At 41.6% G+C, this 24,244-nt stretch overlaps 2 protein-coding genes across 3 annotated transcripts in view; one reads left to right on the top strand and one right to left on the bottom strand.

Annotated features, from left to right (window-relative positions):
* The window catches only part of LOC118415544 (dedicator of cytokinesis protein 3-like), a gene marked incomplete in the record, with an annotated part of 60,575 nt that overhangs the window by 2,127 nt on the left and 34,204 nt on the right, over window positions 1-24,244 (bottom strand). Inside the window, 30 exon segments of the mRNA XM_035820224.1 lie at window positions 207-344; window positions 759-858; window positions 1,259-1,381; window positions 1,834-1,897; window positions 2,163-2,299; window positions 2,634-2,753; window positions 3,105-3,188; window positions 3,677-3,853; window positions 9,976-10,062; window positions 10,220-10,383; window positions 10,829-10,970; window positions 11,756-11,860; window positions 11,987-12,076; window positions 12,362-12,604; window positions 13,180-13,240; window positions 13,476-13,577; window positions 13,931-14,016; window positions 14,480-14,628; window positions 15,078-15,136; window positions 15,597-15,697; window positions 16,150-16,222; window positions 16,561-16,655; window positions 16,858-16,956; window positions 17,113-17,217; window positions 17,609-17,742; window positions 18,402-18,591; window positions 18,847-18,955; window positions 19,349-19,401; window positions 19,671-19,758; window positions 19,955-20,139. Of these exon segments, the coding sequence (XP_035676117.1) occupies window positions 207-344; window positions 759-858; window positions 1,259-1,381; window positions 1,834-1,897; window positions 2,163-2,299; window positions 2,634-2,753; window positions 3,105-3,188; window positions 3,677-3,853; window positions 9,976-10,062; window positions 10,220-10,383; window positions 10,829-10,970; window positions 11,756-11,860; window positions 11,987-12,076; window positions 12,362-12,604; window positions 13,180-13,240; window positions 13,476-13,577; window positions 13,931-14,016; window positions 14,480-14,628; window positions 15,078-15,136; window positions 15,597-15,697; window positions 16,150-16,222; window positions 16,561-16,655; window positions 16,858-16,956; window positions 17,113-17,217; window positions 17,609-17,742; window positions 18,402-18,591; window positions 18,847-18,955; window positions 19,349-19,401; window positions 19,671-19,758; window positions 19,955-20,139 (3,463 nt within the window).
* On the top strand, window positions 4,768-9,969 carry LOC118415545 (tetratricopeptide repeat protein 28-like). 2 transcript variants are annotated; one of them, XM_035820226.1, is made up of 4 exons: window positions 4,768-5,374; window positions 5,668-5,795; window positions 6,095-6,330; window positions 7,171-9,969. In XM_035820226.1, exons 3-4 carry the CDS (start codon window positions 6,102-6,104, stop codon window positions 9,798-9,800), a joined length of 2,859 nt encoding a protein of 952 aa, XP_035676119.1. In that variant the 5' UTR covers window positions 4,768-5,374; window positions 5,668-5,795; window positions 6,095-6,101; the 3' UTR covers window positions 9,801-9,969. The 2 variants fall into 2 exon arrangements, with proteins under 2 accessions (XP_035676119.1, XP_035676118.1); XM_035820225.1 differs by lacking the exon at window positions 4,768-5,374 and having other exon boundaries at window positions 5,460-5,795.

The following is a 24,244-nucleotide window of genomic DNA, read 5'->3' as shown; positions in this document are numbered from 1 at the left end:
GCGTGCCTCAAGCCAGGGGTGACAAGGATGAGGTTATGGTTCTAGACTTACATTCTGTGGGAGAAGTTCAGTCAATATGTACAGCAAAACAAAGTGCACATCACAGTGAAGACGAGACAGACAGAACAAGTGAACATGCCACTATACAGACAGGACAGCAGGTGCACAAAACAAAACAAAAATGAAGCCCAAACTGATCCCACCACCTTTGAGGCCCGTACGAGGGGGAATGGGCGGGCCCACACTAGGCCCAGCCCAGCTACTGCGCGGGCTGTTCTGTCTGCCAGTGCCCGGGTGCCTGTTTGTTGTGCCATACGGAATGACGTCCATACTTCGTGTAAGGACTAGAGTGTAGGGAAAGAAAATCATCAACCATAGCCGACCATCAGTCACATAAATCTTCATAAAGATTCTTTAGCAAAAGAGCAACTTAAAAACATGTAGAGCTTACCACCAACATTAACAACAGAGCCAACTTTAACGCAACAGTCTGCTCCTGTTAGTACATTTAGCATATGCACATATGGAATAGGTCCAACTACATTTGCAAATACATCCAGCTACATTTGCAAATCCAGAATAAAACTCTCAATGCTTACAAGGTTCAAGAGAAAAACAAGATACATAAAAATGCAAAGGAAGGTATTTCAAGAAACTAACTAGTAGAAGGCAAAAAGGCAAAAATAAATGAAGAAGGAATATCAAGACGTAGGTTTAAGATACAAGCAGGTGAGGACTGATTGTTACAGCTGACTTACTGCTGTCCGTTCTGTCTGGAGACTGAGTCCTGGTGTTGCCAAGGCTGGGGTCACTGCCATGTCTGAGTACACTGTCTCTACTCACATGGGTAGGGACAGGCTGCAGGGACAAGGGACCATAGGTCAGTGATGATGACAGCTCTCAAATGCAGACAAATTTGTTTCTCCAAATAGCAATTACATGTACTCAAGCTAGTGTCACTGACAAAAGGTAGTAGATTCTACCTGAAACATCTGACCATTTCCAAAATCATATCCAGTTGCTTGAGGAAGTACTAATTGGTGTATCTTATTACCTAGATGTCTAACCTTCATCAAAACATTTGTTTCTCCCTTGTGAGGTAGAAATGCAGCTTTTATGTAGTTGTGTAGTCTAGTCCATGCATGGCCAGAAAAAGACAAACCAACTCTGTAGCATATGATACTGGATAGATAGTATACACTAAAGTTGAGAGTGTTTTCCTTAGGTCCTGAGAACATAGCCTATGTTGAGAACCCACCTGGTTCACTGGTGGTTCTGCTGGTGTGTTGTTAGTGTTGGGGGTGCTGTTCCTCCTCTTCTCCGGTAGGAGGGGGGAGGGGGCCGCAGCAGTCGCAGGGGTGGTCGGGACAGAAGATGGAGGCTGGAAAATGTCATCAACACAAGTCTCATCAATATACGCTGATCTTTCACATCCTTAAGGTGGGTTCACACCTGCGTATACATTCAAATCCGTATAAAGTCCGTAAGCTTTAGCCTCTACCAGGCACCAATGGTCGCTGGAAAAATAGTATACGTTGGACAAATATAGACAGATAACATGCCAGAGGAGTTAGATGTCCAAGGAGTATGGTTTGCGACCACCTAACTCTGCTGGCAGGTTATCTGGCTATATTTGTCCAATTTCTATTTTTTTTCAGCGACCTGTGGAGCCTGGTAGAGGCTACAACTTCCATACAGACCTCATACGGACTTAAATATATATGCACGTGTGAACCCACCCAGTATCGTCATCTGTCATCTATACATCATCTTCCCTACATTGCTGAAGCAGTAGTAAGTATGAACAGATGTACATGAAGAAGGATGCCCCACCTGTGCACTGATAGCATATGTCTTAGATGTGGTGGTTTTCACAGGGAACAGTGGAGACTGCAGACTGCATGGTGAGACAACATGGATTAGTGGATGGGTACAGTGTTGATCATCATACAACAGCATAATGCAACATTGCCACAAGTTGAATGAATCAAGCAGTAAACAAAATTTGCTTATACAAATGATACATAGATAAAAAAACATCTTCAATGGACATGTATGTCAATGTTTCTGTTTGTAGCCTGTGCCATGGAAGGTATGAAACATACATTACTTTCCTATCTAGACATAACAAAGATTGCAAACCTGAAATCTAAATATTCTACCTTTTAGACAGGGGCGAGGCAGGTTTCTTCTCAGGGCTTGGAGGGATGGAGGGGATGGATGATGACCTTTGACCTAAGGCTCCAGGTGCAGAGGCCACTGATAATCTCTTCTGGGTGTGCCAGAGGCTGGGGGAGTTCTGTACAGGATGGACAAAAAGCAGCATCACATATGATGTCATCTTCAGGCTCTTAAGCTAAGCTCTGTCAATCTGTCTGAAAGTTAAGTTAAAATTCTCCCCACACCTTTCAGTGTATAGGACGGGCGCATCTCTGTGTTTTTAGCTCCAAGGACACACAATTGAGCAAACACTACAGCAGGTGGCTAGTCCATATATTTCCTGCTACATCCAATACTGACAACTAACCTCCTTCAAGACCATGACAGGTAAGAGTGATTTTACTTGCAGACAAGAAGTTTTTTTATGTTAAGAAACGGGCAATATCAAATGTGGACTTTGTAGAGAGTCTGACCTGCCCAGCCAGATTGGCCTTCATGGCTGTGAACATCTCCACCATCTTCCTGTGTAGAGGAACCACCTCTGCTGGAGCCAGTTTCCCATGGATGGCCAGCCCACTCTCAAGTACACTCACCTTTTTAACAAAAAAATTCATATTAGAGTTTCAATTAACCTTTTATTACTAACACATTTCAGCAAAATTGAAGGAATGAATGAACAATAGAATCCAGCAATCAACAGGTTTTTCTTGTCAAAACATTTCTAATATAAAAAAAAAACACTAAGAATTATTTTTGTTGCACAAACATCTAGACATGGGCAGGAAAACTGAACAGTAGTAAAGAATCTGGTGTGCTGTCTGTGTGTCTCATAGGTATGAACATCTCTCTTTATCTTGACAGTGTTTGTCTTTTGCAGGGATGGATTGCTATCAAATGTACAGTGCACTACAGCAGATGGCACAAGACAGGTGTAGTTGTCAGACCTGCTCCATGACCAGACCCTTCAGTCTCTGGACTAGCTGTTGGTCCTCAGGGTGGGCGTTGATGTAATCATCCTCAAAGAAGGCCTGAAGCAAAAAAGATGCTTTTAACTGATTGAAATGTGCAATAGGGTACACAAAATCAAAGACGGCCTTTGCTCAACAGATTTCAAAAGGCTTGATACCATAATTAGATTTGATTTTATCTAGATATGCAGATGTGCCAACTCTCATAAAGCAAAAATAGTAGTTACACAAAAGGTTGCTTCGTTATTACAAAAGATACTGAAACCCATTATTAGCTTTACTGGATCGTTCCGTGATATTGCAGATATTACAAATACTTGTTGTATAAGGGCTATTTTGTATTCATAGTTTGTAGTTAACCATAGGAAAGAGACTGTACATGTACTTTCTGTTTGTCAATAATACTTCCGCTAAAACATTTGTCCATATTTTTCCCACCACGTATTGTACACTGTACAACGAAAACTACTGTTTATACTTGTATATAACAGTAATAGGACAAGCTTGACTGTAAACCATACTGCTGAATCTACAAAGAGAGAACTTACCTCCTGGTACTTAGAGATCCCACCATTGACAGCAGCATCGATGACCCCGTTTAACCTCATGCTGAGGATCTGTACACCCCTGGTCTGGTCGGTGGTGTGCTGATGGATCAGGGAACGCAGCTCCTTGTTCATGTTATCCATGGTCTGGATGGCTGTCTCTATAGGGCTGATCTCAACCTATTGTATATGAAACAGTCAGACACTCAGTCAACAAGATGATATCTACACAAAGTCATGTAGTTTATTTATTTCTGTCATTTTTACCCAGGGTAGTCCACTCAGTGGTTTACACTGCTTTGCAGTGGGGCCCTGCAACATGCACACACATTTCCATCTTCAAGAAAGAGGAGGAAGAAAGGAAAAGAGGGGTCAAATACCGGAGAACTGTTTACCTGCACTTTCTGTGGAAGAGGCTGCTGTGCCAAGATATCGACTTATCATCAAAGGCACTGCCAGGCTAGAACTTTAACGAATAACCAGTAACTGACTCAGGCCCTGACTGAAGCTGTCGACTGTCTCCCGAGACGACAAGAGCCAAAGGATCAACACAGCAAATTTACATGTTGCCTAATTCTGATGGAGCAGGCAGCTTATAGTTCTTGAGCTTGGTACTTTATTGTGTTGACATTAAACATAAGTTTCCAGATATATTGATTTTTCATGGGAGCTAGAAACCTAGGTAGTCATGATAGGTCATTTAATAGAAGCCCCCATTTGTTGTCTTCATAAGGACCACCATATACATGCACTAAGCCAGAACAAAAGTAGCCATGTCAACCGATCTTCTACTTTGACCAACATTTTCACTAAGATTAATTGCTTTACACCTTTTCCAACTCACTCAACCACTAAAAGTCAAAATGGATCATCAGCTTTGTTAAGTGCTTAAGGAATAAGATGAATTACAGTTATGTTTGGGTGGCATGCTAATGTTGACACATAACAAGACATAACAACTAACAAAAAGGACTATTCAAATGTTATAGGCCAATGTTTAGACTTCCGCAACAAATCCTGGCAGCCCTGCTCAATACAGACTCTATCCTGTAACCTGAACTACATTTTGTATGGAGAAACCATTGGGCTTTTACTCCATTATCATCTATTGATTCCACGGAGGCATCCAATTCTTCCGCCATGAAAACGCTAATCTCCTGACGCACAAAGTGTTCTTTGATTGACATCAATGGTTTGAAATTGTGTAATGCTGCTCTTTTACCGACATAACTGACCCAGATTTGGCTGGCTTGGAATTCAGCCTTTATTTGTTTCAGTGTATATCGCTGCAGAAACAGCTCCAAAAATATCATCTTTGACACAACATGAAAAATGAATATCTTAACTGGTGGGGACAAGTATAACCGATTGACTCTTATTATCAATCAATAGGACAGTCCCAACATGCTGTGACAATGCTTCAAAAGGCAAAGCCTATATTGTAACTGTAATGACATAGTGACCAATCCACAATGGACGACACAGTAACCCTATCGCCATGTTGATTGACTCTGGTGGTTATTGATATGTTTCCTAACTATTGGGCTTTCTCCTTTGTCTACAGGAAGAGACTTTTGTTACTTCTGACAGTGATACTTTATTTACTTACCCTGTACAGGTAAGTTACCAAACATCTCACCTACCATGGAGGGGTGCTACATTTGTAGGTGGGTTGAGGAAAATCTGCTGTGCTAAAATCAGGTAATTCCAGCACTGTTACAATCTACAAATAGACAGATTTGTATTATCTTATCAGAGTTCTTTATATACTTTCTTTACTTCTTCTCTTGCTGTCTGTTATGCCTTAATTTCAAACTACTGTTAGGTGCTCTCCACCCTACCAGAGGTACAACATGAGATGGTCTAGACTCAAGTGCAGACGCTGTGCAGTAAATAATGGTCTTTAGCACCTTACATTGTCGGGTTTCTCACATCGTCATTGTGTATGTGCCTGACTTCACGTAAGGTATTTCTGTATTCAAAAATCTGCACAGTTCAGCTTATAGTGTTTCTTGATGAGAGGACAACTGGCCAACAAGGACGTGTCTGGAACTATCTCCACATCTGCCAGACATAAACTGGACTGACGAACATTGTTGACGCTTTACAGCACAAATTAGTGGTAAGTCAGTCTACTTCTTTCTGTATCATTTGCCTTCTTTACTGTATGATGTACTTACTATTGTCTTTTAAAATTTCAGTTTCCACTGTAAAAAAAGGCTGCAGAGCTTTCTGTAGAAACTGCCAAAGATGACATACTTCACAACTGAAAGATCGTACTTTTTAGTTTTGTGTTATCATAGCTGTTGCATATCTAAAATCCAAATTTAAGTCCTAGACATACATGTAGTCTTTGATGTTCATAAGCATCTACACATATGGCCTATTTTTTTTATTCTTTCAATCATACATTTGTTCCAGTTTGACAATGGATGACAGACTGAAGAGCACAAAGTCTGCACCGCTCAAACGAGTGAAGAAACCAGCAGGCCCGGTGACAGGACCAGAGCTGGAGTTGGTGCCGTGCGTATCATCCCTACAGCTGGGGGAAGACAAGGAACCCAGGGAGGGGAGGAGCTTCAGGGTGGATCCTGAGTCAGGCTACATCACAGTCAGCAGACCCACTGTTACAACAGTACACACTGAACCCTCACCAGGTAAGACGAATACATTTGTGTGGTGTTATATCAAACAAGGAAGCAAATACATTACCTCTCCGAAAAGCAGAAGAGATCTAACACAACACGTCTACTGTCTCACTGTGATTTAAAGGGGATAATGATCTTAAGTCATTATGGTTTACAACCAAGGCACATAAACCAGTATGAATATCAATCTTGCACAATTAAGTAGAGAATGGCATACCTCCCAAGAAAATTGCAAAACAAGAGGGACCCCCACAACAAAAACAAAACAGGAATCTAATGCCCACTTATAATTAGATAGACAGGAAAGATATCTAGTATCATTGTTTGGTAACATTGTATTCAGACTAATGGGAACGCCTGCCTATAATCAGGCCCAGCTGAACTACCTTACCCTAGGACAAAGGAGACAAGAGAAACATGATCTAACATTTAGTGGTTGGTCTTGTATCAGCTGACATCTAACAGGTGGCCCTGTTTCTAAGAGGATGTCCCTGAGAAGATGAAACCGTACTATAGCTGTTTTGGACATGGAGCTTTTGTTTCAATCAAACAGACACTGGCATTGCAGAGCCTCTTCATCAGACCCTATCTTGCAGTATTGTGTTACAAGCCATTTCCTTTCCTATTTAGTAATTACTGGGTACTGGGTTAGCTTGCTTATTGCAGCTACCCCATTTGTTATAAATGAAACCAACTATGGTTATGCCAAACAAGACATTACCCGAGTCACTTTGGATATCTGAGATAGCAATAGCAATGACGGTGATTGCATATCACATAAATCCTAAACCACTAGGACGCACTAAATATGGTATGAAAAAATGCATAATTCCTTCTTGCTTCCTCCAGATGAAATCCAAGATGCCCAGTCGACCATTGACGATCTTCAAACAGAACTGTCTGCTGCAGAGGAGACTGGCAACAGTTCCCTACAGTTCGACATCAACTGCAAGATAGGAGACCTGTACTGGCACAAGCTGCAGATGCCAAACAAAGCCATCATGTACTATGAAGAGATGTTAACATCTGCACAAGAGATGCACGACAAGACAAAGGAGGCCATGACTTACAACAAGATGGCCGTGGCCCTAGATGTCTCGGGGAAGCACAAGGAAGCCATGTGGAACCATGAAAGGATGATGGAGATAGAGAAGACAACAGGGAACAAGGATGGAGTCTCTGCCTGCCACGCTAACATGGCCTCCTCCCTGCTGAGTTCAGGGAATGTCTCGGAGGCTGTGGCACACTACGAGTCTGTCATGGAGCTGGCGAAGGAGAAGAACAACAAGCAGCAGCAGCTGGAGGTAGCCCAAACTCTGGGCGGCCTGTACCACAAGAAGTTAGGGGACCCCAAAACAGCCTTCAAGAACTACACACTGGAGCTGAAGCTGGGAGAGGAGCTGAATGACAGACCAGCGATGATACAAGCATGCAACATCATGGGAGACATGCAGTTCATGGAAGCCAAGGAGAAGAAAGCTGCACTGAAGTATTACAAACACATGCTGCTCCATGCTGAAAAGATAAATGATGAGGAGAACATGGCTCTATCCTACAACAGGATTGGGACGGTGTATGGAGCAATGGGGGAGCATGTTACTGCGTTACTCTGGCACCAGAAGGACCTGAGGATACGAAGAATGCAAGATGAGGAAGAGAAAGATGATGTCATGGCTAAGTGCATTGCACACAGAAATGCTGGTCTGACATACAAAATCTTGGGAAACTATGACCATGCAAAGTCCAACTATGAATCTGCTGCCGGCCTATCTGCTAAGTCAGGCAGCATGCTGCTGCAGTGGATGACAACCCTGGAGCTGGGAGAACTGTATCAGGGACAGATGGGGGATCCACACAATGCACTCTGGTACTACACACAGCTCCTCACAATGGCAGAGGAAATGCAGGACAAGGAAAAGGTCGCAACAGCCTACAGACTAGTCGGAACGGCAAATGAGGAGACAGGAGACCACCAATCAGCCATAGACTGGTACCAGAAAACTCTGCGTACTTGGAGGTACATCGAAAACAAAGAGGGGCAGATTGCGGCTCACAAGAGCATTGCCAAGGCCAGCATGGCCCTCCAGAAGTATGCAGACACAAAACAACACTACGAATCTGCCTTGGGACTAGCAGATGACCTTGGAAACAAAGGACAGACAAAACAGCTGCTCTTGTTGCTAGGAGACCTCCTGAGGGATGATCTCAATGATTCACAGGCAGCAGCAAAACGATACACACAGTTGCTAAAGTTAATGGAGGAGGTACAAGACAAGGTGGGAATATTACTGTCCTATACAAGGCTTGGGGATTTGTATCGAGATAAGATAGCTGACCCTAACACAGCTGCAAAATACTACAAGGAGATGGTAACAGTGTCAGAGGAGGTAAAGGATAAAAACAAGGCAGTGGTAGCCTACAGCAGGCTGGGTGATCTCTACAGAGAGGCACTTGATGATCCAGAGGTGGCCATCAAGTACTATGAGAGGGTGCTTGTAGTGTCTGAGGAGCTCAAGGATCCTGCAAAGATGGCCCTAGCATGCAGCAGGCTGGGAGACCTACACAGGGAAGGTGTAGGCAACCCCAAAAAAGCCGTGGAGTACTACAAACAGATGCTGGCTCTTGCAGAAGAGACACAAGATAAGGAAAAGGTGGCACTAGCCTACAACAGACTTGGTCTGACCCATGGCATGATGGGAAAGTACGAAGATGCCGTTGACTGGCAAGAGAAGAATCTGCAGCTGAGAGAGGAGATGGGAGACAAGCTGAAGCAGGTTGCTGCTCAGATGAACCTTGCCGCTTCCATCAAGAAACTAGGAAACCCCAAGAAAGCCAAGTTCCACTACACCGCAGCCATGGCACACGCTGTGGAGACAGGGAACAGGGAGAGGCAGTGTTCCCTCGCCATGCATCTGGGAGATTTGTACAGAGAAGAGTTCAAAGAGCAGAAGAAAGCTATGAAGTTTTACCAGCAGATGTTGAGCATGGCCGAGGAGCTGGACTTGAAGGACGACATTGCTCTCACGTTCAGCAAGATGGGGCTGGTGTACCAGGCTGTGGGGGAGTACGAGCAGGCAGTGGAGCTGCACCAGAAACACCTCATGATCAAACAGGGTCACGGCGACAAGGAGGGCCAGATGATAGGCCAACAGAACATGGCCGACTCCTACACATCCTGGGGGAAGTACGAACAAGCTGCCACGCTGTACGGGACAGCCCTGGCCTTCGCCAAGGAGCTGGAAGATAAGCAGCAGCAACGGGATATCACCCTGAAGCTGGGGGACCTGCACCTGGACAAGCGCAAGAAACCACAGAGGGCCCTGGAATACTACATGGAGTTAAGGGACCTGGCAGAAGAAATGAAAGACAATGGGAAACTTGCAGTGGCATACAACAGGATGGGCCTGGCACATGACGAACTGGGGGACCACAATGAAGGCAACAAGTGGCACCAACTGGCCAAGAAATTGAAGGAATAGCCCCTGTTCAAAACTACAAACTTGTGTTTCTTAAAAGTTTAGACTGTTGAAAATTGCTTAAAGATAGGACATAGTTTTTATGAAAATTTTCAACTACATGTGGTTTGCTTATCATCTGAACAGTGCTGTGACAGTGAAAACAAGAATGAAAAAAAAAGTGTAAAAATGTACATACCACTTGAACAGACTTGACCTCAAACCACTTCAGGATGCCAGGTAGTGTGCTTGTGGTGACCATGATGGTTCTTTCCAGCCACATGTTCTATAATTAACATATACATTCCAATATGTTTATAATATCACAATTACTATTCACCTCTTCCAAATTCATTCCCAATTAGATCATGATGAGCAATTTTGCCACTTGCGATTTGAATCTGATGAAATGGTAAAGTGTATTTTTGAAATGTAGTGTCTACCTTGAAAAGGTTTTCATCTTTACCACCCTTGTGGACAGGCCTGTCAAAGACGAAGGTGTCTATGTTGTTAGCCCTGTAGTAGGAGGCAATCTTCTCTGGCACTGTCTGATCCTGGAGGATGTCCGAGTCCTTAGGTACTGGGGTTGCCTTACAAATCTGGATATCTGTGGCACAAGTTAAGGCAACCAAATATCTTTTGAAGTTAAAGCAGGGTTGGACACGTCCACTAGTCCAATTGTCCTGGGCAAGTGAAAGTGCCGATCGGACAAGTGCATGTCCTACCCCACTAAGTAAGATTTTCCATGAGTGAGATTTTCATATACTGGTTACTTTTCACAGTCATGGCTTTAGACATTGGTAGACACAGAAAAGTAGAGCCAATAATAAAAGAATATATAGAAATACACAGAAAAATTTCGGGCAAGTAAAAAGTTGCTTCGGGTAAGTTATTTTCTTAATGTACTTAATGTGAGTGAATTTCAGAAAACGTGTTAAAGAGCAAAATGCAAAACTAAGAAAATTCTGCGGGCTTCTCTTTTTAGGAAAAAAAATGATGAAACTAAATGGCTACTGATCTAGCCTGAAGAAAGAGGTTGTACAAAAGGATACATTCCACGTCTGAGTTGATGACTTCATCGTCCAGTGGCAGGTTGTGAGTCATGAAGGAGGCGTTAGGGAACTCTGTCTGCAGCCGCTGACTGAAGTCCTGAATCTTCTCATACGGCTGGCCTTGGTACACAAACGTCTTATTCTGTAGCAAGGGGAACAAAGAATCAGAGGACAATAAACTTCTGTTTGATTACAGGAACTGCTACCCCTTACCCCATTTCTAATCAGACTAAGGCACCTACCTAAATAACGGCAGAGAAGATGATATTTTGCTGCTACTTGCCTAATGTTGGCAACATAGAATGTTTATCCACTTTTCACCACGCAGTGCTGCTATTTGTATGATAATGGTAAATCAGTTTGCTGTGAGTTTTTTTGTCTCTCTATGTACAGATTCGAAGTACATGTACATATATTAGCATTAGGAACTTTTTTTAATGTGCTGTTTTGGACATGTTTCAGTTTGATCATAAACAGCCAGCATTGTGTTTGCTGTGTTGCTTGGCTGCTTGTTTCCAGTAATATCCGATTTGCTGTGCTGTGGTTTATATGTTACACAGTGAGTATCTTGAGAGTTGGACATACATTTGCACTTTGCTTTCAGTTTGTCGACATGCTATAGAAAAATGACATCCACAGCATTGGGCACAATGTGCAAAGCTTACTGGAGGGTGAAGTATCATACCTCATAGTAATGAATAGATAAAGCTACTATCAAGTACAACATAAAGATATGTGTGTATCATAATCAAAGGCAATGATCTTCCACCCTTGTAAAAAGTCTGAATATCTCTGCTTTTGTGATGTTGGTCCAATAAATCATAACAGATGAAAACACTTTGTTTATATTGTATTTTATTGAAGATGGTAAAGCTATAGCAAGTGATGGATGCTGATGGTCAGGATATACAACACTTGTGCACTTACCCTGAGAAAGAAGGGAAACTTCTTCCCATAATACCCCACTCTGAAGAAGGGTCGTTCTGGTCTCAGTTCAGTCAGGATGTTCTCAAAGAAGTGGGCTTGGGTTTGCTATGTAGGAATGAAGTCAGAGTGTACATCACTTCACAAGATTTGAAAATCCCCATCAAGTTATATCAAAAACGTCGTTGCAACTGAATGCAGCTTAGACTGAAAAACAACAGCTGAGGTACTCACCAATATGTGACTGAGTTTGGCATACTCAAATGACTTCTTCTCATACTGCACTGCTAACTCCTTACACAGGGGGATGCCATTCTCCCAGCTCTGAGTGGATTGGGACAAATGATGGAACAATACCATTAAATCTTGCACGCAAATTTCATGAAGTCGACTTATCTTAATGATTATAACCTTTAAACCCTCATTGTTAGATGGTATTTTCCTGTGACTTTAAAGCATATCATCATGCATGTCACTTAAAAGCATATCATCATGTAACTTGAAGATGAAGATTACAAGACCATAGACACACAAGTTTTCCTGAAACACAAGACTATGGCTCCACTGTTTCAAAAATACTGTTCCCACCACATGAATGACAAATCTCACCTTCCCCTTGTCAAAATACTCAATGACAGTGACGTAGATCTTCTCCTTCCTCTCCCGTTCCTGTTGCCGTGGATACCACTCGTCCTCGGGCAGCATGAGACCTGTCCAGTTCAGCATGTGTGCGTGCAGCAGGAGTGTGAAGCCCGCCTCCGTGTAGTTCTCTGCCTCCTTGTGCATGTCGTGTAGCTTGTAGATGTAGCGGATGTACATCTCCTCACGCTGGATGTCATTGTGGTAGAAGTGCTGTTTTGGAGGGAAAAACAACAATATGGCATCTACTTGTAATGAATACATGTAGCAGGTTTCTAGCCAGCATTCATCCTTCCATCCTTTGACAGTATTTGCTGCTGGGGACGGACAAAAATTTTGACCATTCAGTCATCTGTGCTGGACAAAAATTGGCATATAAAGATATTGATTGGACCAAGCTGAGTCTACTAGCAAAATTTGCCACTCAAAATAAAGGAAAAAGCGTTTTAGAGGGTCTGGATTTCAAATTTTTACTGAGGAGCGTGCCCCAAGACCCCCCTAGGATCATCGCACCTTCAACAGGATTTCCATTCAAAATCCAGGGGATGGAAAAAAAATTCAGGCTGGCTAGAACGTGTCACTGATCAATGATAAATGAATAGACAAGACATTCAACTCATGCTGCCCTTAAACGTTCAACGTTAAACAGATATGCATAACCTGGACAGTTTTGAGCAGACTACTTGGAACTACATGTATATAACCTCACTGCATAAATCTTAACTCCATTTTTGGTATTTCCATACTTCACAATGGATCGTAGTGGATGGTAAAAAAGAAAAACTCACCAGAAGGCTGACGGTGCACCCCATTCTCTTGTCTCTGTTCTCACTGCCCTTCATTACATGTCTGAAAGGTACAAGACACAATGTAATTCAAGTATAAGTGAATTGGACAATAGAATACTTTCCATTGTGAAAGTGTTGTTTCACAATTATTGACACTGTCTGTAAGTATATATATATTACATGTATATGCAAGAATTAACCAAAGTAAGTACCAGGCCTGTTCCTACTCATAAATGCTGATATGGATCAGTAACACACTGAAATGTAAAACAATGGTAACAAAGTTTAAAACTGACCTGTAATCTAATAACCTCTCCAATAGTCTAGTCATGGAGTTGACAAATGACCCTGCAGTCTCCTGCCAGTCTGCACTCTCTATCTGCACACGGTCCAGTAAGCTGGAGTACACATTCATGCCAAAAGGTACAGAGTTACAAAACATCTTACATTGCTCTTCTAAATGGCAATGATGACACCAGGCAATAAGATACACCACACAAGGGTTACTTAAGCAACTGGATAGATTGTTTTAACAGTCAGATTTTCAGTTAGCATCCACTACCTTTCATCAGTGACTAAGCAAAATATGATGACTCAGAGAAGATGACTGAATTGATGATGATGATGATTTGATGGTGGTTATGCTTACTTTGGCTAACTGGGTTTAGCTTCAATCTTTCTCTGATATTCCATCTATCACATGCTTATTTCAGGTATTATCTAAGCAAGCAAGTCCGTGTCCTTGACTCACATGGAGTGGAAGAGTTCCCTGTACTCATCATCTCCCTTGTCCTGACTGATCAGGATGTCCAGCTTGTCAATCATCTCACACTCAACCTGGAAACACGAACAGAACCAATCTAACTTCAAGTTCACAGAATTCACAATCTTAAAATATCTTCAATAGCTAGAAGATAAAAGACCCATCCATTGTACAAGTTAAAATCATATCTAATATTAGCACAAATGACTTTTTTTGTATTTTTCTTTCCATGTGTGGACAATAAAGGAAACAACAAACATAGTATGAGTTACTCAGAGCATAATATCATCTGACTGACTGCCTAAAACCTAATCTGAGCAGAAAACTGCAAAAATCTTGATGTTGAAAACTGGTGTCCTTAACTGCATCTTATCATTGCGAAAAACATAGCTGGGATGCCAGACTATACAGCCCTACTCCATGGCTCCAGGGCCAACATGCCCCCAAGGAAATTCTACAGCAGATCAGGCCAGTCTGGTATCCAGGCTACAATAAACATTGCAAGTGTAACATATTGTAGAATATACATGCACATACCTCCTTGAAGCTCCCTCTGGTGGCCTGTTCACACTCCATCATGTCGTGGAACACCGGTATGAGAGCCTTCCTCAGCTCTGTCTCAGGGACAAGTGAGATCTCCAGGAAGGACCCCACCATGCCAGGAAGGAAGTTCAACTTGTGCTCTCCTGTGATGAAACAAAAGTCTCCTTTCAGTCTCTATACAATAGTTATCATTTATGTACAGTACAACAATAACTGAATAAGGCCCAAACATGGGGAAACAGGGATATCATTGAAATGTGGACAGGAAATTCAGCAAAACATAGTAGATTTAGCATGCTTTGGATGGACAAAGCACACTTAAGTTACAATGCTACCTACCTGCCATTGTTTCATAATAAATAGACATTTGATAACGTCCTGGTCTTTACCATTTAAGAACTTGACAACTCATTCATCAACATAGGTGACTAAAGCCAAACAAAAATGCCACAGTAATCAGATAAAAGCTAATAACCTTGCAGATAAACCTGAAGACTAACCCGCAACGGTAAATGGTACATAACCATTAGAGCTGGAAAACATGACATCATCTAGGGGAGTTCTCAGGGGAAAACTGATCCCAATGACTCACCTAAACTCTGCCACATGGAGAGGATCTCAAACCCCATAGGGACCCTCATGTCACAGTATCTGCCACAGAAAAGGCACATCAATATTAGATAAAAGCATCGAAGTGACAGGTCGGGAGATAATCTAAATTCCCCTGGGAATATGGGAATCCCACATCATAATGTTGCCCTAAGGGGAAACAGCATAGATTTTTGCATGAAATCCCACATGGGAACTCACACTAATTGGCTTATATTAAGAGAGTCTATAGCTTCATTAATATTACACAATGGGCAGATATTGAAATACAATATTAATCATGCCTGTCTCACAAATGATGTTAGCTGTGCATTTATGAACTGACAAGTAATTAATTGATTTATCGCGTCCATGTAGGTTCATGTACTTAATGCACACAAATCTATTTAAGGTTGATGATTTCCTACAATTAAAAATCACATCTTATAGAGTGAAACAATTGCAAAGAGAACAAGACACACAAACAATAGTTAGACATGACTGTAAAAGTAGGTCTGCTCACTTTTCCAGGATCTTGTTTCTCTTGGCTTCAGTGAAACTCTCGAGTTGTAGACTAGCCTGGGTGAGGAAGGCTACAGCAAGGCCAAAATAGCTGCTCCACAGCTGAAAAGGTGTGGTCATGATTTATATAGGTATTACTATTGTAACAGTATTCAGTACTGCAAAATGACGATACTGAAACATTGAGTACATGCAGATATAGACCCCTGTGGGAAATATATCCATCTACCAAATCAACTTACATTTCTTATTATATATTATATATCAGTATACTGTACTACTCATATTATCATTTTCCAACATCAATCCCAGCAATACAATGGCAAAGTCTTTCATAAAGGCCAGTTATCAAATGCTTGTGTGGTGTACATGTGGAACAATTTACAGGTAGTACATGACCTGTATCAACAACAGTGTAATCCAATATACATCACCATTGAGTACTGTTCCTTGCTTCTAAAACTTTTTATCTTTATCATGCATTCATTCAAACTTTGTGAACTTGCAAAATTTTACAAGCTCCTATCCTTAGACTGCTGTAAGTTCATCCCTACCTGCTGGTCAAACATGAAGAGGAATGTTTCAGTCAGGGCCTGGGAGAAGTACTGCAGAGCAGTCAGCACCACACTGGAGAACACAGCAGATGTCATATTCAGTACACAATGGACATGAGTCTTACATAACAATTAAACAAAACTATTCTCTGGTTTTGGTCCCTAATTTTGCATAGCTTTGGAAGACCCACTTGACTCCTTTGATGACAAGGTAGCAAAATGCAGTTTTTTTGTCCATGGGCTTTTCAAGTGAATATGATGAAGTTGAGGGTGCAATTTATAACATTAAAAAATATTCTGCAACCACAATCCAGCCATGGCTTTTGGCACTGATGTTTAAAGAAAAAGAACAGTTTACTTGTGAATACTGTCCTTATGACAATGTTACAGAAGAATGACTGTATTTCATACTTGTTGGTGAGCATTCTCATGGTGACCCAGTCCCGAGGAAAGTGGTCCTGCTTGACCAGCTCACGGAACACGATGAATATTCTCAGCAGGAAGTCCTGATATAAAAATGGAAAGAAAAACATCATGTGGTTCTGTCCGGTAAATAATGATGCAACTGCTACTAAAAGTCAGGTCTTTCTATTTTCCACAGATACAGACAAGTTATCAGTCCTGAGTGGTCTTCTTGAGCAGTTTTAACTGAAGTAAATTTTCAAGCTGGCATACTGGAAAACAATATGATTAAAGCTGTGACCATACCCTAAGTTTCTTCCTGTCTGTGAGCCCTTCCAGCAGACATCTGTAGTGTTCCTCGTTCATAAGTCCCAACAAGCCGATCAGGCACGACACATAGTGGCCCTGCAAAGTAAAAATTGATTCAAATCTAACTAAATTCAGCTGTAACTACGATTCCTCGAGTGTAGGAGACGTACATTTGTAGCTTGTACATCTGGATATAGGATGCAGGGACAAAAGGAATAGATTTGCAAGATATAATAATTGTTGGACACTCACAGCCACTTCTCCTGTCCTGTCTATGGTCATAACACCTTGGAACATCAGCTCCAACAGACTGTCCACCAGCAACTGGACATTGTCCTGTACCACATGGGACATGGACTGGACATTGGAAAGGAGGGAAAATAGAGTCATTCAATTTAAATAGTGTTCACAATGGGAAACATACGGTTGCAATACGAGAACTTTGGATGTACAATGGCAGACACTACCTGTCAGAACCAAAAAAATTGTTCTGATGGGTTAGAAAATTTATAGCAAATTTCTTCAAAATTTGATGCAAAAAAACTTATCAAAAGTATAAACGTCTGCATAAGAATAACATGGCCAATGTGACCAATTTTTGGTGGTGGTCAGGTGATAATTCTTCCCTTTGACACAAGCATTAGGAATCCTGTCTATAGTGACCACCTGTCTATATAGACCAGGTATAATCAGGCCCCTGAGTTGTCTTCTTGTGCAGTTTTGACTGTAGTATAAAGAGCTGCCCTACCTGGTTGTCAGACAGCTCCTGGATGAGGATGATGATGTCACCTACAGCAGCCACGCCCAGTTTCAGCTCCTGTTTCTGCCTCATGTGGTGGGACAGGTGTCGCAGACATGTCGCCAGCAGGATGGCACGGGAAGCTGCAGAGGTAGGTTCAGTATACATGTACCAGGTAATGCTTCTAGGATGTTTTGCGTCATGATCAATTATCACTCATCTATATTAATTTGAGGCAATACAGTCCCCATCAAATGGTGGGTGTCATCTTCCCCTGTGGTTTGAAATATTTCAATCCAGGATGAACAGCTAGGCACGATCCAGGTAACAAAACCATCAGTCTTCCAGGGGCAGTGATTTGTTATTAAGATTATTCCTATGGAAGATTATCAAATCGACTTTCAAACATAGCAAAATACCTGATGGCAGATTTAATTTGACACAAATTAGAGCAATCTTACTACCCAAACAATTCAATGATTAAAATTTTCACATGATATGTTGAGAAGTGAGGTCAAGAGGTCTTAGTGTTGACCTTTGTCTCTGTTACCTTTCTTAATCCTCTGCAATAGCAAAGAGTGCATTACTTACAGACTAGCACATGTACTGTAATTCACTTTGTCTTCTCAGTACTAAACTTTCACGGTCTGAGAAAATTTAACTTGTTCTCAGAACTAAATGTTCATGGTGGTTGCAGGTGCATACAAAAAAGTATCTTGTATCATTTGTTATCAGTAATGACAAGTTCACGTTACAGTCATCACCGTGAAAACCGTGAACAGAAAAGTATCCTGAACCCTACCTGTTTCTCGGAATATGCCAGCCTTGATGGTGTGTTCTATACACTTGAGCTTGGTCTGGTTCAGCAGAGTCAGGTTGTGGTCCAGCGGAATGCTGTCCAGAGCGTTGGCGATGAAGTTGGCGACCTCACGGAGGTCAAATAATCTCAGCAGCTCATCGTATATGGAATGAAAGTACTTTAACAAGGTCACCTGAAAATATCAACAAGAAATGTACTTTTGATTCTTCACATGGTTTTCTTTGTCTATGAAGGTTAGACAGCATGGTAGTGCGATACGTAAGGAGTATTTCTCTTACTTAATTGGACAGATTGGTAACCAGTTAGGCATTTTAGATAGCATCCACTGTCTTTTGTTAGTGGATATGTTCTTGTGCATATTCAGTTTTAATCTTTGCTTTTCAACAAAAAAGAACACAAGCCATCATACTACATTTCTGTTACATACCTGAACTTGTAGTAGTGCTTCTACAGGTTGTGCCAAGACCCTGTTGATGGATGTGAACATGGTCATGAAGTCATCCTTGAAGGACTCTGCCTCCTGCCCGCAGGTGGCTCTGAGGAGAACAACAGTGCAAAATCAACATACATGTAGGAAACTAGTAGTCTGTACATAATGTGTAATGTTAAATGTAATGCAAAGGTTATGTATATTGGTTCATTTCAAAAGTGGGTGGTGTAATTGGCAACATTTGTCTTTTATTCATGTACATGTTTAAGCCCCTAACTTAAAACAGACCTCCCAAAATAGCTACAGACTCATCTTACAACAGATCAATGGGTGTGATGATACAATTCTTCCAAATGGAATAAACTATTATGAGAAAACATCTGTTTTTTAATTATTATCAATCTGTGTCAACTTCTTAATGCCTCGATATGCAGGTAAAAGAAGAAGGAATATCATGAAAAAAGGAACAGATCTTTGGTAAAGGGAACATGGCACATACCTTCCATACAATACTCTGGACTGGATGATGAATTTGAAAATATACTCTATTGCCTATGGAACAGAACAAGCCCCAAAGTGTCAGATGTACAGGGTTATGGCTCTGTCACTGCACTTAACATCTGTGCTTTTAAGCACTGATATTACGTGCAGTGAAAACAAATTGTAGCATGAATTAAGAATGACAAATGCTAACATGAATCACATGTCTTGATGTATTGGATTGCATGGGTAAACAATATAAAATGTAGAATCAGCACAAGAATATTCATGATTACAAGTCTATCACCAGCACCAGCAACATTGTTATACTATAAACCTACCTTCAACATATCCTGAGCATGTTCCTGCTTGTCCATGCCTGACGTCACGCAAGTGTCCAACGTTCGTTTGAAGCAAGCTATCAGTTCTCTGCAAGGGGAAGTACAGGGACATTGTCACCCTATGGACATTTATCTGTAACTATAGGATCACGTTGATGATGACAACATACTTGTACTTCTCAAAAGCGGGGTGCTTATGATGAACAAATCTCCAGACAAACCAAATACCCCGACTATTTGATACAAAACAGACATATTTTTGTGTCAAAAACAAGAAGACTTACTTGTACACGAGTGCCCCAGAAAAGTGTTTCTGGATGTACGTGTCCAACACCTCCCTGAAGTGCTGGAACTTCTCACTGTGGAGCATGTCGATGATGCACACCAGGACCTGGAAGACCTGCTTCCCATAAGCCTCTGTGTTCTCATCCATGATGGCAAACAGGGTGTCCAGGATGTCATGTAGAAACTGCAAGACACAAGAAAGAGAAGTTCCTAATGGAAAGTGTTCTAGTCTGAATCTCTTCCTATATTCTGACTCTTTTCTTCAGCCAGAAGAACGACAATGCTGTGTCATCTTTAATTTTGAAACACTGTCTTGATATTGCAGTTAGTTTTCATCATCATCATAGTTAGTTTTACAAATTTTCAAGTACCCAATGCATAAGTGTTCAGTAATTAGTAATCCTAAGAGTAGGAGCAAACCAACAGGGGTCCTGGAAATAACTGAAGAAATTTGCATAAAGGCAATGATTGCTCCAAACTATCCTCCTAACATCAAATAACCTAGTGGACACATTACAGCATAAGTGGGATTTTCCGTCTTCCACTGTTTCAGAAATAGATATACATGTATTGGAATTTGCACATGTATTGGAGTGAGCACTTCAACTTGAGTTGTCAGTGTGTGTCACACGTTATATTTATGTGGGCGGAGCCACACATTTAGTATTCTCTACAGATATTCCACCCGACCAATCAAAACTCAGAAAAAATGGAACCTGTAGCATGCAGTCCACGTTTCCAGCTTTTTGATTGGCTAACATTCTGACTGTCTGGTGGATACGTCAGGGGTAAACCTATCAACGCACAGGTCACAAAATGGCACTCGGCAGCGCAGTATCACAAAAACGTTGAAAATGCAGCAAGTTCAGAGCATCTAATCGGCTAAATAACAACATAAAAATGCCCCATAAAAAAATATTCTAGTATTCTGTCCAAGTTTTAGTGAAATACCTTCGATTATAAGCGAGAAAAATAGCCAGCGGAAGCTTGCGGGTTTTTTCAAGCAACGCAATACATTTGTATACCTGTTAAAACATGTGCTCGTATCATGTTGTAGCACTGGCTCAATGGGATTATTCACGCGTGGTAAACCAACGCTCCGGGATCGAATCCGTGGACAGACAATGTTTTTTAATTTTTTTTTTCTTTTTGCTGCATTTTCGCGAAAATGTTGCCTTTCTTGTTGCTTCTTTTCCTGCGATTTTTGCGTTCTTTTCCCTTCGCCCACATCCTGCATTTTTTTCAAAAATGTTGCCTTTCTAGTGTTCTTCATTGTTGGCTTTTTTTTTCCTTTAACTTGCAAATAGCCTTCAGGCAAGAATTTACAATAAACTTACTAGAGTCCATTCCAAGACACCATGCGAGTTTTTCAATGATATTTATAATATTTTAGAATCATTGTCTTATATTTATAATTTTTAATTAGTAATCATGAACATTTCGAAAAAAAGGAAACACATATATGCCATTATTTATAATTAGTCTTTATTGTTTGCAAACATTTCTAAAGTTACCACCGAGAGCTTGTCTCTGTTTACGATCTTTTCAAAACGTATATCGGCTTTCTAAACATTTCGAAAGTTTAATTGACACGCTAATCCCCTCGCCACATGCACACTCGGCTTCAGCTTATTTTTAGACAGCGCAGCGGGAAGTCGGTAGGCCGTGTGCGCTGAACCGTATGCGCGACTGCCTGGATCCTTACGTGGCCCAGTGTGTGGCCTGTAGGCTGTATCCTGTCGGTTTTCCCAGCCTCTGGTCACCCCCGTGAAACTCCTCCGGCGTGCACTAATGAATTAGGCTGGCGGGCACCACTTAGCACCGTAGCGAGGAGGTCCCGGAGTCTGGCTCCGGCTGTTTTTACGTGTTTTTATTTTGTAAAACAAAACAGGAGAACATGGTAGATCTAAATGTTCAAAATAGAAACTCCGATAAAAAACGTCAAAAACAGCCGATTTCATGCAGCGTCTTGCGTTCACAAATGTTCCTTGAGAACTTACCGCCGCGAGTGTAGCGCTTTATTAATACAAACGGGGAAGCCTCCTTGATTTTACACATTTCTTGTGCAAAGTTCCTTGCATAATATCGTCATCCATGCGCACATCAATTTCTGTCTTTCGTCAACAGCCAAATTGAAAACAAATGCAAGTAGGTGACGATTCTGACACCGAAAATTTGCCACCGGGCGGCATCAGACAAAGGCGGCAAGTTGTGCAAAAACAAAGGCCTGTCAATAATCAATCAACTTATCAAGTGCAAACAGCGTGAAAACTGGATTTCGCAAAGAAGTGATACTGATAGCAACTTGAGAGGCTACAGCCGTCCTCCGCAATCGTTTCCGCGTCGTCCACTTCTTATTCCAAATATCTACTGAAAACACATCAGAGGAGTTGGTTGGCCGAGGAATACAGTTTGCGACCTGGGGATTGTGATTGTAACGTTACTGGCTGTGTTTGGTCGCAAGTTAATTCGATTTTTTGCATGACGTTGCGCGCCCTATCCAATCGGCACATCTAAAGACTAGAGCCAGGGTTGCTGCCATGGTAACGACACGTATAACATTTCCCATGCGGATAGGGTTACCCATGTCTTGTACTGCTCGTGACGAGCAGCTGTACAGGTTATAACAAGGATATTATACAGTATAAGATTTTCTATTAGAAGTCTATTAGACTATCTATATCGTCCTTTGTTATAATAGTCGTGAAAGGGGTATCCTGACTGCAAAATTTCAGGTAGTGCATTGGATTTAAAATTACGTTGCGTCAAGCAAATCATGCCACCAAGTCCTCACGATGCGCCGAGCCCATGTGACATGTCGTCCTTTCTCCTTGCAAGGACGTTATATCAGATTTTTGTAAGCAAACCCGGAACATTGTCGACGAAGATATTTCGTGAGCGCCACCATTTTTTTTTGCTGACGATCTACAGAGAGTGGAAGCGAACGTGAAACGAGGAAAGCTGAATTCACAAGTGTTACCGCCGCGGCCGCCACGACACTTTGACGTCACGTGCACCAGTCGTCTTCCAGAGCGTTCCAAATAATAAAAAAATTGACATTTTCCCGTCATTTTATGCGGTAAAATCTGAGAAGTTCTAAGGTGCTAAATTTGTCACCGTGACTGAGTGAATGGTGGCATTGCAAACCGAAGGAAACGATAATGGCTAAATAGCTGATTTGAAAAAGTTATATATAACATGGAAGTGGGTCAAGCTGAAATGTTGATGGCGCAACCAGACCGGCTTTGAATTTGACTCAAGTTTCCTGAAAGAAGTATTTCGCGCTACTCTCCAAGCAGAAGTTGGTTGAGAAAATCGTGACCTTTTCCTATCATAATTTTTTTTCGACCGGCCTTCCCACCAACGTGGAAAAAATTATGAAAGGAAAAGGTCACGATTTTTCCCACCAACCTCTGCTTGGAGAGTGATTTCGCGCAGGAAACACAACATCCAACACCATCGCGGCACTTCAAGGCACAACACACTAGACTCGAGTAATATGCCACGACATAGTCTGTCACGGATATCGTCGGTGTACTAGTATTCACTTGTAGCGAGGACAAAAAAATTGAAAAGAATTGAAATCCCCATGTATGTTACAAGACGCATGTTTGTATCTCAGTATCTGTAACCAGGCGTATCGCATCGAAAGTAAAGAGATATTTCGCACCACTGTGCTATATCACTAGCGGATCAACTACTTTCACACCCGAGATGATCACCCCCGTCAAGTCTAATCTGACTGTGCCAAGAAGACAGGCCCCATTATTTTTGCGCAGGTCATCGTGAAAAAAACAACTAAGGTCGGAAGAAATCAGGATGTTGATGGCCCGGTCAGGATGTTTCAAGAAACGAAAAATCAAAATGAAGCCCTAGAAATATACACATATCATGGCCATGTATCTGATATTGACATTTTGTGTGTTTTGATGTCTTTTTATCATTCTTTTCGCTCCCGAAAGTTGCCCGGCCGGGCCACGGTGATCAAGTTTTGTTTAGCAGCCCCGTTAGACTGCACTTTGTCTGAACATAGATCTACATCAGTAAATGTTACGAAAATAGAATCCTTTAAGATCAGTTTCTCATAGCTTTTTATCATGACTCTTCCCTCCCACAGAAAGACAAAATGTACCAGTGATGATGACGGGAGACTTGATACAATTACAACTGAAAAAGAATCGCTGCAAGGACACACGTGACACAAAAATATTTCCATTTATATCTGTGTTCAGTTTCGAGTACCTGGAGTCCGGTTAGCCGCCTTCATCTAGCCTCTAGACTCTTACCAG

This window comes from Branchiostoma floridae, chromosome 5 (assembly GCF_000003815.2).
Source record: "Branchiostoma floridae strain S238N-H82 chromosome 5, Bfl_VNyyK, whole genome shotgun sequence".
Classification (NCBI taxonomy): domain Eukaryota; kingdom Metazoa; phylum Chordata; class Leptocardii; order Amphioxiformes; family Branchiostomatidae; genus Branchiostoma; species Branchiostoma floridae.
The sequence above is the reverse complement of the archived record's forward strand: the minus strand, read 5'-3'. Positions and strand labels throughout refer to the sequence as shown.

What these genes read in the sequence shown, in the direction of transcription:
- LOC118415545 (XM_035820226.1), top strand. Translation starts at nt 6,102, where the DNA reads ATGGATGACAGACTGAAGAGCACAAAGTCTGCACCGCTCAAACGAGTG. An exon ending in ACACACTGAACCCTCACCAG is followed by an intron (nt 6,331 to 7,170) that starts GTAAGACGAATA and finishes TGCTTCCTCCAG; the next exon opens with ATGAAATCCAAGATGCCCAG.